Genomic DNA, 15,016 nt, shown 5'->3' on the forward strand with positions numbered 1-15,016 from the left:
AACCTGACCACTCCATCCAAAGCCTCAAAATCAAAATTCTCAGAGGCAACTTCAAAAACACCATGGAAAGAAAAACCTTTGAAATGAAAATGATAATACACTTCAACCTGTTAAATTCTGGACTAAATGTGGACTCTGGATTCTTAACACATTATCAAAATCTTTTGTAATGTACTTTCAATTAGTCAATTACATTGTATATTCCACATTCTTTATACATAGGTACACAGGTAAGCCTATGTCCACACTTTTGTCTTTTTTTAACTTTTGTATTCCCCCTGTATATACAATTTCACATCTTTATAGATATTGATTCAATGTTGATATATAACTTTATGTCAATATATGCTCTATGTAAAGCTATATATTTCCCCTGTCTGTTCTCCTAGACTGGACACTGTCTGCCTGTTACCTAAGCCCCTCTCATGATTTTTACGACACCTCCTCCTCTCCCTGCACTGTCTTCTTAGCTATTCTGTGTTTTAAGATACAATCTGTAAATTCCATTGAATTGGTCAGTATTGCTTTAGACTTGATAAAGGAAGGAACTCTTCCGAAAGCTTGTCAACTTATAAATGTATAGTTAGTCCAATAAAAAAGTATCATTGCTCAATGCAATACTCTTGTTATTTTGATAGCTAAATCTCTGGACTAACACGGCTACTCCAATCAACGTGTATATATATATATATATATATATATATATATATATATATATATATATATATATATATATATAATAAAACAACCTTGGGGACAAATAGGAAATGTTTTGAAACGTAAATAATAAACATAAGGCTATTTCACTCATTGTCCCACAGCTACATTTGAAGTGTGTGTATGTGAGCACCTATAATCTGACACACATTTTACACTGATCACTGCAGATAAAGCAGGCACAATGCACACTTGTTTTGTGTGACCTGCAGTGGGGAAACCAAGGAATTCCCAATTTGCTTCTTTATCTGTGGCTGCCAGGATATAAAGCACAATAGGGAAGGGATACTACTCCCACACACACATTGGTTATACGGCTGTGTTTTCACAAAATTACTTCTGTCTTCCCTCTCACTGACTATTAGCTTCTCCCAGCACTTCCTGCAGAGGTCTGATGATGTCATCATATCACTTCAGCTCTGTAGTAAGTGGGCTAGCAGGAGGGGCATTGCAAGCCCTAGGTTAACTGTGAGAGCACCAGCAGGGAAATGCAACTTTATTTGTTATCTGGTTGTAAATAGAGGAGAGTAAAGAGATTAGCTGGGTCCTCCAGTGGCGGATCTCCAGGGTCCAGTGGCTGCAAATGGTTGATGCGACATTTGGGACCCTGGACGTTCCGTCACTTTTAAAATGTAAAAAAAAAATATATATATTTTTTTTAAATCACTTATTTTGCCCTGGGGGGCACAGCATTCCATTTGGGGGGGGGGGCATTGCCCCCAATGCCCCCCCTTAGAGCCGACCCTGCTCCTACCTCTTATTAGCTATTTCAGTTATCTCATACTTCATATTAGCTATTTTAGTTATCTCAAACCTCATATTAGCTATTTCAGTTATTTCATACCTCATATTAGTTATTTCATACCTCATATTAGTTATTTCATGCATCATATTAGTAATTTCAGTTATTTCATACCTCATATTAGGTATTTCAGTTATTTCATACCTCATATTAGCAATTTCAGTTATCTCATACTTCATATTAGTTATTTCATACCTCATATTAGTTATCTCCTACCTTATATTCGTTATTTTAATTAACTCATATTAGCTATTTAAGTTATCTCCTACCTCATATTAGCTAGTTCAGTTATTTCATACCTCATATTGGCTATTTCAGTTATTTCATACCTCATATTAGCTATTTCAGTTATCTCATACTTCATATTAGCTATTTCATACCTCATATTAGTTATCTCAATTACCTCATATTAGTTATTTCATACCTCATATTAGTTATTTTAATGAACTCATATTAGTTATTTCAGTTATCTCTTAGCTCATATTAGCAATTTCAGTTACCTCCTACCTCATATTAGTTACTTCAGTTATCTCCTACCTCATATTAGCTATTTCAGTTATCTCATACTTCATATCAGTGGCGTCACTAGGGTTGGTGTCACCCGGTGCGGTAAGTTATGGTGTCACCCCCCCCCCCCCCCCCAGAAAGCAGACACACACAAAAACACAGGCAAACACACATACAAACTCTCAGACACACTTAAAACATACTCAGATGCACACACAAACACTCGGAAACACACTCAGACACACACACAAAAACACAGACACACACACACACACACACAAAAACTCAGACACACACTTACTAAATATGTAAACTGCACTGCATTAATTATAAAGCGCATGCCTAGAGCTGCTCCCTGGCTCAGCAGAGCATCAAAAGAAAGATAAACAGAGCACTCTAAAAATAAATCACTAAAGAAAAGTTTTAGGTGCAAACTATGAAAATTCTGCTCTCTGACTCTGTTCCAAGCCTGTCAGTGCACAGCCCCGGGCCGCGTGCCTACCGCTTCTTATGGCCAATCACCTCTGCACTCTGCCCACCCCCAGACCCTCGCCCGCCCTCCTAACTGTTCAGTGTGAACTTAGTGTACCGTAACCGTAATGGTCTGGTGGGCATCATACGTGGCTCCTTCACTTTAAAGACAGTGTCAAATAGTCATGTGGTCAGGTGCCAGGCATCCCCTCATGATTTGCCAGTTCCCGTTTAGAGAGACAGCACAGCAGTGAGTGACTCCACTGCTCCACATGTCACTGAGCAGTGAGCACAGATAGGCAGGCAGGTTTAGGCTAGCAGCGCAATTTTTCAAGCCCCACGGCATGCCCACAACATTCATAGCGAAATTGGGCAGGGGAGAAGCAAAGTACAAACAAGCAAAAGCAGCCGGGAAAACTATTTGTTGAAATTGCAGCACTGGCTCAAGGGGCAAAAAAATTGTGTGTCTATAACTTCCCCAGTCCCACCAATGTTCACAAATTCCAGCCCCTCTAATAAAAAAAAATCTATGCATCTCAACATTGTATTTCTTTGAATTTCAATAAAATTAAAAAAAAAAAATATTTTTTTTTGTGTCACCCCCTGGAGGGTGTCACCCGGGTGCGGCCCGCCCCCCCTAGTGACGCCACTGCTTCATATTAGCTATTTCATACCTCATATTAGTTATTTCAGTTACATTCTACCTCATATTATCTATTTCAGTTATCTCATACTTCATATTAGTTATTTCAGTTACCTTCTACCTCATATTACCTATTTCAGTTAGCTCATACCTCATATTAGTTATTTCAGTCACCTCATCCCTCATATTAGATATATCAGTTATCTATTACCTCATATTAGTTATTTCAGTTATCGCCTACCTCATATTAGCTATATCAGTTATCTATTACCTCATATTAGCTATTTTAGTTATCACATACCTCATATTAGTTATTTAAGTTACCTCCTACCTCATATTAGCTATTTCGTTTATCTATTACCTCATATTAGCTATTTCAGTTATCACATACCTCATATTAGTTATTTCAGCTATCTCATATTAGTTATTTCAGTTATCTCATACCTCATATTAGTTATTTTAGTTATCTCATATTTCATATTAGCTATTTCAGAGATCTCCTAATTATTGAAAACAAAACAGATTAAGGGTTCTCAAACCACTGTCAACGCATTAAAGGGATATAAATGAGTCTATTTCATTGTAATAAATAAGGACCAAGTAGTGGCTTATAATTAACAGAGATCTTTGCAATACATATTATTCATCATTTTAAAAGGATTTCAACTTGTATTTGTTTTCTTTTTTAACTTCATTTGTGCAGTGTCCATTACTTTCTGTCACAGCCCCACAACAAGGCATAACTAGCTTGATGTCATAAATCTTCTAGAGTAAAATGAGCTGGTTTACTAAACAGCTAGAGACACAGATAATCAGGCTCTGCCCATGATCAGAAGATGCAGAATGCAACCTTAAAGGGACATTAAACCCACATATTTTTCTTTCATGATTCTGGTAGAGAATACAATTCTAAACAACATTCCAATTTACTTTTATTATCTAAATTGCTTCATTATTTAGATATCCTTTGTTAAAGAAATTGCAATGCACATGGGTGAGCCAATCACATGAGGCAAATATGTGCAGCCACTGAGCCTATCTAGATATGCTTTTCAGGAAGGAATATCAAGAGAATGAAGCAAATTAGATAACACAAGTAAATTAGAAAGTTGTTTAAAATGGTATTTTCTATCTAAATCATGAAAGAAAAAAATTGGGTTTAATGTCCCTTTAATTTTTTGCTTATCTGTTCACTTATCTAGCTGTAAGCAGAGGCTCATTTTGCAAGAAAACAAATAGTCATTTTTTTACTTTTAATTTAACATATATATTTTTTTAACTAATGGAGCACTGTTTAATACCCCTTTAATTATTTCCGTTATCAATCTAAAAGGCCTGGTATGACCATATGACCACCCCACACCAAAGTTCATTTTAATATTTTAAATATCTTACCAATTATGTGACAAAATAAATTACAAACCTTAAATTATTTTGGTCTGGATATTCCAGTTCTTTAATTTTTTTCTTTGTAACAGGACTGCAGTTCCAGAAGTTCAGGACAGGCTAGAGAAGGAGGAAACATTGCAACAGTGAAAGTGCCAGACTTATCTGCAGGTAAGGCTAGGCAAGGAGCCGGTATATATAACCTAGCAATTCCTTCATTGCCTTAAAGGGATATACAATTGCAAAAAGGAAATGCTCTAATATGAGTGTTTTATTATTGTATTATTGTTTGCATATAACTATGTATTTCCCCCTTGCAAAGGGATTAAACACATATTTAATGTCAGCTCTAGAGCAACAATGCACTACTGGAACCTAGGTGGACACATCTATTATTATTATTATTATTATCACTTATTTGTATAGATAGGGGTATACAATGAGAAAGATTTGTGATAAGATACAAAAACATAACAGACTAAACAAATCTAGTACAGGAGGAAGAGAGCTCTTCTCTGGAGAGCTTACAGTCTATAGGTGCAGAGACATAAGGATAGATTTTACATATGCGGCGTGTTTATTTTTTTCTGTGATTGTAGACTTTTTTTATTTTTTTGTAATTTTAGATTAAAGGATTACTTTCTGTTATAATTTTTAAGCTAAACAACTAACATATTAAAGTTAATAAACATTAATTAAAACCTACTGACCTATATTTTCTCCAAAACGAAGTTTCATAACGTTCTAAAAGTTATATCTTTTATTCGCCGATGATGTCACGTTATCCTGCCCACTATTTTCAGCACTGTGTGTTCAAAATACTTAAACCAATAACTTTGTGTTTAAAGCGCCATTTTGAAACCTAGGTATTGTAAACGGATTGGTACAGAGCAAAGGATACCCACGGAGAAGGTTTGGAAAACAATTAAATTTGCAGACAAGATTTCTGATATACGGTAGAGATATGTTAATGGAATGCTATTGATAAAAAGCAGATTTGGGGTAGTTAGTTAGTAACAGGCATAGAAAATATTTACTTACAGTGGCCCTTTAATTTAAACTTAGTTTTATTTTTAAAGTAATGTTAGGTTTTTTATTTTAATTGTAATTTAGTTTTTATTTTATTGTAGGTAATTGGGGTTAATTAAGGGGTTGTTAGGTTAGGGGGCTTAGTAATTTAATTAGCTATTTGCGTTGTGGGGGGTTAATAAATGTATTATGTTTATTGCTTTGTGGGGTTTTGGCAGATTAGGGGTTAATATGTTTATAAGATACTTTGCGATGTGGGGGTTTGGCGGATTAGGGGTTAATAGTTTAATTAGTTAGATTGCGATTTAGGGGGTTGGTGAATTAGGGGTTAATACATTTATCATTAGTTCTGATATGGGGGTGATGGCGGATACAGGGTTTTACGTGTCGGGTTTATTTTTGGAAGGTGAGTTAGACTATTACGGAAGATTTTACATGTTTTTTTATTTTCTTAGGCGCTGGCAGTTTCTAAACTGCCGTAAATCACTGGCGACTCCAGAAATGTGTATTTATTCACATTTCTGGACATTGCTAGTTTATTCGACTTATGGCAGTTTATGAACTGCCGGCAGGGTTTATGTGATTCTCTGATGTGCGAGGGGAAATTACGAGTGATGCGAGTTTCAGCAGTTGCGCTGAAACCTGCGCCGCATATCTAATCTCGCCCAAGGTTTTAGGTAGCTAGTCACATGGATTTTAGTTGCAGCAGTGAGTCAAGGAAGTTCATGAATTATTTTGGGAAGGATGAAAAACAGAGGAGAGATAGTAAACCTCTCTGAATAGGTGTGTTTTCAAGGAGCATCTGAAGCTATGTAATGTTGGAGACAGTTTTTTTTGGAGCGAGATAGAGAGCAGCGCATAAGAAGTTTTGGAGGTTAGAGAGGGACATACGGTGGTCCCTAGAGGTTGATCGAAGAGGACAGGCTGGAGTATTTGGAGTTGAGAGAGGAGATATAGTTGGGAGTGAGGCTATGGAGTGCTTTATAAGTTAGGGTTAAAGGTCTATAATAAAAGTACCCTTTTTAATGCATACATTTCTTTTTCAGCATAAATGTTATGAGCATGAAGCTTATTTGTTAAATAATGCTGTAAAAATATGTAAATTAATTACCTCTTTAAAGATAAAAAGTCCATTTCATCATTATGTAAGACTGCCCTCTAATCTTAGGGGGCTTTCACTGCTCGTGTCGTGGCAGTGAGTTTAAGCACGTGCATATGCAGACATCTACTGTTACACATGGGGCTGTCAAAATGTAGAACAGTTCACTGCTTAGGGAGCATCATATGTTTTAATAAAAAAAGTACATGAAGAAGTTTGCTAAACCTCATATCATTGCAGACTTCCTTTCACATAACACTTTCTCTTCTGCATGCTGCACCGTATTTCTGTGTTTTGAAAGAAATCAACTACGGCTGTAAATGTTCAGATGACCCCTGTGCAGTCATGTGTGAAGGATTGCTTCTTCCTGGTTTGGCCGCTGCCTTAAAGCTGTTTCTCAAGACAAATTAATACTGTGCAGCATGTGGAAGAAAAAGTGTTATGTGCAGGGAAGTCTGATATGAGCAGCAGACACTGCCTGGTGTTAATATGCAGGGAACTCTTGATCTTTCCGACCACATATTCTTCCGCTCTACCTAACCTGAGACACTGCGGCTGTAGCAAAAATTACTGCAGATCTAATGTGTGCATATTCAGTGGCACTGAAAGGTTGTCCGACTCCACTGTTTATTGGGCTGTAAATGATCAGTTTTCAGTGGGCAGTGGAACACAGACACATTATAAAGGTAAATATAATAAAAATGACTTATAACAAAAAATAGATGCCTATTGTAAATTTTGAATTGAAAGTATAATCTTTTCAATCATTCTTTCTACAAAAACCAATATAATCTCCCTTTAATACTTTAAATTGCATTCTGGAGTGTATGAGGAGCCAGTGTAGAAACTGGCAGAGCGGAGCAGCTGATGTAGATTGGCGATTTAGGTCTAGCTGAAGCATTCATGATACATTGGAGGGGGGAGAGACTGTGTTTGGGAAGGCCATTTAGAAATAGATTGCAGTAGTCAATGCGTGACAAAATGAGGGAATGAATTAGTGTTTTTGTGGTTTCTTGAGTAAGGAAAGGAGGATGTCTGGAAAAGCCTCATAACGCTGCTTTTTCACTACCGCTGGTATTACGAGTCTTGCAGATTTAGGGGCACTGCACACTTTTTTGGCCTTAACGCAATTTGTGTAAAGTCTTTTTTCAATGGGACTTACACAGCGCCGGTATTACGAGTCTGCCCTGGAGGCCAAAAAGTGAGCGGTACACCCTATACCAGCAAGATCAATACCGTAAACTGAAAGTCAGTAGTTATGAGTTTTATGCTACAACGCCGTAACATAAAACTCATAACTAAAGTGCTAAAAAGTACACTAACACCCATAAACTACCTATTAACCCCTAAACCGAGGCCCTCCCGCATTAACACTAAAATAAAATTATTAACCCCTAATCTGCCGCTCCAGACATCGCTGCCACTATAATAAACATATTAACCACAAACCGCTGCACTCCCGCCTCGCAAACACTAGCTAAATATTATTAACCCCTAATCTGCCGCCCCCATCGTCGCCGCCACTATACTAAATTTATTAACCCCTAAACCTAAGTCTAACCCTAACCCTAACTTAAATATAATTAAAATAAATCTAAATAAAACCTAATATTAATAACTAAATAATTCCTATTTAAAACAAAATACTTACCTATAAAATAAACCCTAAGCTAGCTACAATATAACTAATAGTTACATTGTATCTAGCTTAGGTTTTATTTTTATTTTACAGGCAAGTTTGTATTTATTTTAACTAGGTAGAATAGTTACTAAATAGTTATTAACTATATACTAACTACCTAGCTAAAATAAATACAAATTTACCTGTAAAATAAAACCTAACCTGTCTTACAATAAAACCTAACCTTACACTACAATTAAATAAATTACCTAAATTAAATACACTTACCTAAATTACAAAAAAAACACTAAATTACAGAAAATAAAAAAAGAAATTATCAGATATTTAAACTAATTACACCTAATCTAATAGCCCTATCAAAATAAAAAAGCCCCCCAAAATAAAAAAACCCTAGCCTAAACTAAACTAAACTACCAATAGCCATTAAAAGGGCCTTTTGCGGGGCATTGCCCCATAGAAATCAGCTCTTTTACCTTTAAAAAACATACAAACACCCCCCCAACAGTAAAACCCACCACCCACACAACCAACCCCCCAAATAAAATACTAACTAAAAAAACCTAAGCTCCCCATTGCCCTGAAAAGGGCATTTGTATGGGCATTGCCCTTAAAAGGGCATTTAGCTCTTTTTCAATTGCCCAAAAGCCCTAATCTAAAACTAAAACCCACCCAATAAACCCTTAAAAAACCAAACACTAACCCCCGAAGATCCACTTACAGTTTTGAAGACCGGACATCCATCCTCAACGAAGCCGGGAGAAGTCCTCAGCGAAGCGGCAAGAAGTCCTCAACAAAGCTGGGATAAGTCTTCATCCAAGCTGGCAGAAGTGGTCCTCCAGACGGACAGAAGTCTTTATCCAGACGGCATCTTCTATCTTCATCCAAGATGGCGTCCCTTGAATTCCGATTGGCTGATAGAATTCTGTTCCAATCAGCCAATAGAATGCGAGCTCAATCCTATTGGCTTGCATCAGCCAATAGGATTTTTTCACCTTTAATTTCCGATTGGCTGATAGAATTCTATCAGCCAATCGGAATTCAAGGGACGTCATTTAAAGGAACCTTCATTCAGCAAGAAGACTTCGATTAAAAAGGATGCTCCGTGCCGGATGTTTTGAAGATGGACCCGCTCTGTGCCGGATGGATGAAGATAGAAGATGCCGTCTGGATGAAGACTTCTTCGTTCATGGGAATCACAAAAGGATTTTTTAGGGGTTTCATATCCCTTTAACTGAATTCAGTTGGAGATCAAAAACAATTTTATTTTTTGTGTGGCAGGCCTGTGTAATTATTAAGTTTATTAATGTTATTTAATAATTTAAAAATAAAAATGTGAATTTGAGAAAGGCGCTAATAAAAGCTTTGAGTGACAAGTAAAATATCTAATGTCAAATATAATGTGATAATAATAATCAATTGGGTGCTCTGACTAACTTTATAAATGAGTAGAGAACAACACAATTAATGCTTTCCAAGGTGCATGCAATTCTAAAAATATATTTAAAATAGTCTAATAAATATATTCTAAAAGAGATAATATGATATGGGAAAATTGAGCAATGTCCAACTGGAGTCCGTAGATAACTCTTAAAATCCTAATATAAAACTTAAAAAATTCCTTTGGGAAAAAAACAACTATGACCCACTTGATAAGGTTTTCATATAGAGGTGATTTGCGGTCTAAAAGAATATAAATTTAAAAAATAATTTGTGGATAATAATGCTAATTCCACACAAAAAATAATTAATACAATGTTTTTATAACAGCAAACAATAGATACAATTTGCATAAAAATAGATACAATTTACATAAAATATCTAAAAATGAATTAATAATATATTAAGAGAGCCCAACTTGATCACTTTAGGTAAATAACCTTAGAAAAAGGTAACAATCAGCTTGGGACACGTTGTTCACCCTGCACTTAGTACTGTAATGTACGCAGGTAGCGGTCCGCTGGATTAGTTTGTAGCAGTAAGATCTTGAAAAAGCCCGTGATACGGGTGAAACGCATAGAAACTGTGTTTGTTGTGGAAGGCTATATGAACTATTAGCTGAAAAAGGCTATAAACTTTACTGCAAATATTCCAACACTTTGAGGTGTACTATTTACCTCGTCATACTGCTACAAACTAATCCAGCGGACCGCTGCCTGTGTACATTACAGTACTAAGTGCAGGGTGAACAACGTGTCCCAAGCTGATCGTTACCTGTGTACATTGGAGTACAGGAGAGCAGGAGAAGAAATCACCGGTAAAAGGTAAACTTGCGCAAGTTGAAAAACCGGACCATATCGATTACCATCACCAGAAGTTCTAAGATTGTGAGTTATCCAAACCTATCACAAGGAGGTAAGAACACCTGCAAAGCGGGTTAAATATAGACTTTCTTTGAAAAGGTTCAAGTGGTTACACTATATTCTCCTGCACTGTAAAGGATATCTGAAAATAATTTCTTAAAACGGATTATCCATAATTTATACAGTGGCTAGCCACCATTATCGCATTAAAGAAAATAAGTTATCTCTTAACGTGACTGTTTTGAAAAATAACATTACTGCCAAGGTTCTGCAGTAGCGAAGTAGTTAAACCGCTGTTTGTTTTCTGCATGAACGTTATCCTACATTTGGAAATCCTATCAACTTTTTCTAAGGTTATTTACCTAAAGTGATCAAGTTGGGCTCTCTTAATATGTTATTAATTCATTTTTAGATATTTTATGTAAATTGTATCTATTTTTATGCAAATTGTATCTATTGTTTGCTGTTATAAAAACATTGTATTCATTATTTTTTGTGTGGAATTAGCATTATTATCCGCAAATTATTTTTTAAATTTATATTCTTTTAGACCGCAAATCACCTCTATATGAAAACCTTATCAAGTGGGTCATAGCTGTTTTTTTCCCAAAGGAATTTTTTAGTTTTATATTAGGATTTTAAGAGTTATCTACGGACTCCAGTTGGACATTGCTCAATTTTCCCATATCATATTATCTCTTTTAGAATATATTTATTAGACTATTTTAAATATATTTTTAGAATTGCATGCACCTTGAAAGGCATTAATTGTGTTGTTCTCTACTCATTAATAAAGTTAGTCAGAGCACCCAATTGATTATTATTATCACATTATATTTGACATTAGATATTTTACTTGTCTCCTAGTTTTAACACTCAAAGCTTTTATTAGAGCCTTTCTCAAATTCACATTTTAATTTTTTCATTAACTTTTTAACCAGGAGGGGGTTAACAGAGAGAGGTTTAAGTGTTTTAAGTCCTAGCGCTTTTTAGATATCTTTTACACATCGCTATATTATTTAATAATTTAAGCACAAATTAAGATATTATCTATATACTATTTATTTTACAGAAAGAATTGATTATTCTGGCGCCTTTGAACGTAAGTATGATCAGTTAAGCTACCATGTCATTTTCCCTCAGCACTAGATAAAAATAGATAAACTTTATTTTTATTAAAAATAAAAATTAGATTTACTCCAATATGAAAAATACACTGCTCACTCTAACAAAATACACTTCTACATTTATACATATTTCTCTAGACATCTGTATGCTATTTACTGCATGTACGCTGAATTCCTCATGTCAACAGTAATATGCAGACTTAAAAACAGATCCAAAATGTTAGTGATATTTTATTGGAGTTTAATTAATTAGTTGAAATGAAGATGGGCTATAACTTATTTTTTAATGTAGATATGAATTTCAAATTTCCTGCGCCTCACCACCCCCTTCAAAAGTCAATTTTTCTGCGAGCTAAAGGTTTGAATTCTTGTCCAATCAGCGCTCTCCCCTTTGAGCGCATTTTGTTGTAGCTAAAGTGCTGATGGACAACAATTCACAGACAAATATACTTTTGAAGTGGGTGGCAGAGCCCGGGGGAATCTGAATTTCATATCTATATTAAAAAGTAAGTCATAGTGCATCTTCATTACAACTGATGAATTAAATTTCATCTAAAATATCACTAATATTCTAGATCTGTTTTTATAAAGGCGAGAGTTTGCCATCACTTTAAAATGTATATTTGTCAAACAACTATTAAAAAAGGCCCTTACTATAATATTTGAAGTATTTTCTATTATTGTCAAATACTTAACAATAGACTTGTGCATGGCCGAAACATTCATTTCGGATCGATTCGGATGTTTTCGAATTTCAGTTCGGATCGATTCGAATTCGGAAAAGTTCGAATGAATTTGTTTCGGATTCGTTTCGAATTCATTCGGATTCGAATAAATTTGGCTGGATTCGGTTCGATTCGGAAATTCGGAATTTCGGTATGTGTTAGGTGGGATGTGCTGTGTATTACACTAGTATTATGTACTGTATATTAGGTGCAACCCATAGCAGAGTGATATAACCTAATATACTGTACGATACTAGTGTAATCCATGGCCATCCGAATGTAACTAATAAATCCGAACTAATTTGGATTTATTCGGTAAATTTGGTACTACCGTAATTTGGAAATTCGAATCGATCCGAATCTCTGAGTTTAACAAATTTGTCCGAATTTCGATTAGTTCCGAATCGAAACGCACATGTCTACTTAACAAACACACCAGAACATTTGCCAAAGCAAAAGGAACAACCTAACAGCTTTAATAGCTACAGAAAATATTTACATGACATTTACCATCACAGTTATAAATACTGTTTATATATGCAATAAGTACACATATACACACACACAAATACTCATAACTTTATTTAGATTAACTCTACAGATAAATAATCACCATGATCTACAATATTATTTTTTTTACTTTTTTTGCCAGGTTTTTCAATGTCGTGGACACTGAGTTCTCTGCTCATGTCTCTTCTGTTTCTGAAATTGATGTAACTGGGCTTTCTACACAAATACATCAAATTTGCATGGAAACCAGTGGTTTTGGTGGTAATTTAGAACCTACTGAGCCACTGAAAGAGATTAACGATCCACCTGCCTTTGCTTATTTCCTCCTTTCATAATTAGCTGCCTACATGTAAATGATCTCTACTGAGCTTGCCTGGCTGCCAAAGTAAAAGACTGTGTATATATATATCCCTCAGAAGACTCTAGTGCCCAAGGCAAAATTAAACGATAATCAAGGCCTTGAGTTGCATTAATTTATTTCCGCTGGTTTATTGACGCTTTTATATCTTTATATTTTGTTGTATAGTTTTCTGACATTAAAAAAAGTGAGAACAATTACAACCTTAATATTTATCTTGTTCTAACCAGTAACTTTGATAAAAGAAAGAACAGACTGCTCTGTTACAATAAAAGCATTTGTGTGTATTAGGAAATAAAGAATAGGGCTGACACGTGAGAAGATCCATGAGGAGATTTTGATTGATTGATTGATTGATTGATTGATAAGTAACTGTGTCCATGTGGATCTGGAGTTCGATCCTAGTCATAGACAATAAAAACAAAACAAAGCTCAGACTCATTGAAACCTATAGTGGCACAAAACAAATGGGAATCGAATTATAACAAAATCAGTGCCTATTAGACACTAGGTTTAGAGTATAAATGTATTCTAAAAGCAGAACGGTCTCTAGTTCAAACTGCCATCATAAAGGAGAATATCTTTTTTTAAATGAGTGTAACTGTACCCTTTACAATTCTAATGATAAGTGTGAAACGGTAAATTGCTGTGAGCATGGAAACTATAATTCCAATGATACCGTATGTGATTAAAAGTGCAATGCTGGCAAGGCCGGATTGGCTTACCAGGATACCAGGAGATTTCCGGTGGGCTGCAGCATCTGAGACTGGAAAGCTACAATTTAAAGGGGTGTTTAATAAATTCATTTGGGTTGTAGGTGCCTGTATAACAGCAATCTTGTAAAAAAAAAAATTAATACAAACTAAAATAATACAATTCTGAAAATAAATATTAGGGGAAGGAGTATCCCCTTTGAGAAAAATGAGGCACATGCATTCTACTGACTGAAATAGGGCTGGTCTAAAATTTTTCCAGGGTTGCTTTTTATTCCCAGTCTGGCCCTGAATGTTGGCAACCCCAGAGGTCAAGTGTGGTCTTTAAAATATGCCTGAGTCAGCCATCTATAGGATCATACCGCACTACATTCCCAATAAATAAATGTCTGTCAGGGACAATGAAGGAGCGGATGCTTGTGTGTTTTTTATGAAGTGTTTTGTTTACTGTTCTATATGTTTCTGGCAGAATAACAACTCTACATGCTACTAATATATAAGTAGTGTATATATTATATCTAGTCAAATTAATGTAATAATAAATGGGTAAATCAGATTATATTATCACCTGTATATATTAAAAGGATATAAAACAGTCTGTTTCATTGTTGCAATAAAAAAGCTCTCAGCTATATTATTCATAATTTTAAAAAGATTTTATTTATTTTTTGTGACTTGATTTGCATAGAAATACTCTTCCGTAAGGTACTACCAGGGGTTGAACTACCATTGGTGCAACAGGTTCAGTGGCAGCAGACCCATAGTAGCCAGTCTATTCATAGGTGTGTGCAGAATATGTACAGTGCTAATGCAGGGGAGCCTTTTATTAGTGCAGGTTTCAGATCCATCTATCTATCTATTTATCTATCTCTCCTCAAATTCATTATATGGAGCAGCATGTATATGACTTCCAATGAAAAGTAATATGAGAAGATAAGGGGGAAGGCTCCTCTGCTTGGTGCCTTGGTAACTTGCTGTACATAAATA

At 35.3% G+C, this 15,016-nt stretch overlaps 1 protein-coding gene across 1 annotated transcript in view; it reads left to right on the top strand.

Annotated features, from left to right (window-relative positions):
- The window catches only part of LOC128653593 (uromodulin-like), a 68,858-nt gene extending 54,176 nt beyond the window's left edge, over positions 1 to 14,682 (top strand). The window contains exons 8-10 of the mRNA XM_053706975.1: positions 4,619 to 4,697; positions 11,669 to 11,698; positions 13,101 to 14,682. Of these exons, the coding sequence (XP_053562950.1) occupies positions 4,619 to 4,697; positions 11,669 to 11,698; positions 13,101 to 13,165 (174 nt within the window). The 3' untranslated portion in view covers positions 13,166 to 14,682. The remainder of the gene's footprint in view (positions 1 to 4,618; positions 4,698 to 11,668; positions 11,699 to 13,100) is intronic.
- Positions 14,683 to 15,016: the final 334 nt, after the last annotated feature.

The sequence above is a fragment of the Bombina bombina genome, chromosome 3 (assembly GCF_027579735.1).
Source record: "Bombina bombina isolate aBomBom1 chromosome 3, aBomBom1.pri, whole genome shotgun sequence".
Taxonomy (NCBI): domain Eukaryota; kingdom Metazoa; phylum Chordata; class Amphibia; order Anura; family Bombinatoridae; genus Bombina; species Bombina bombina.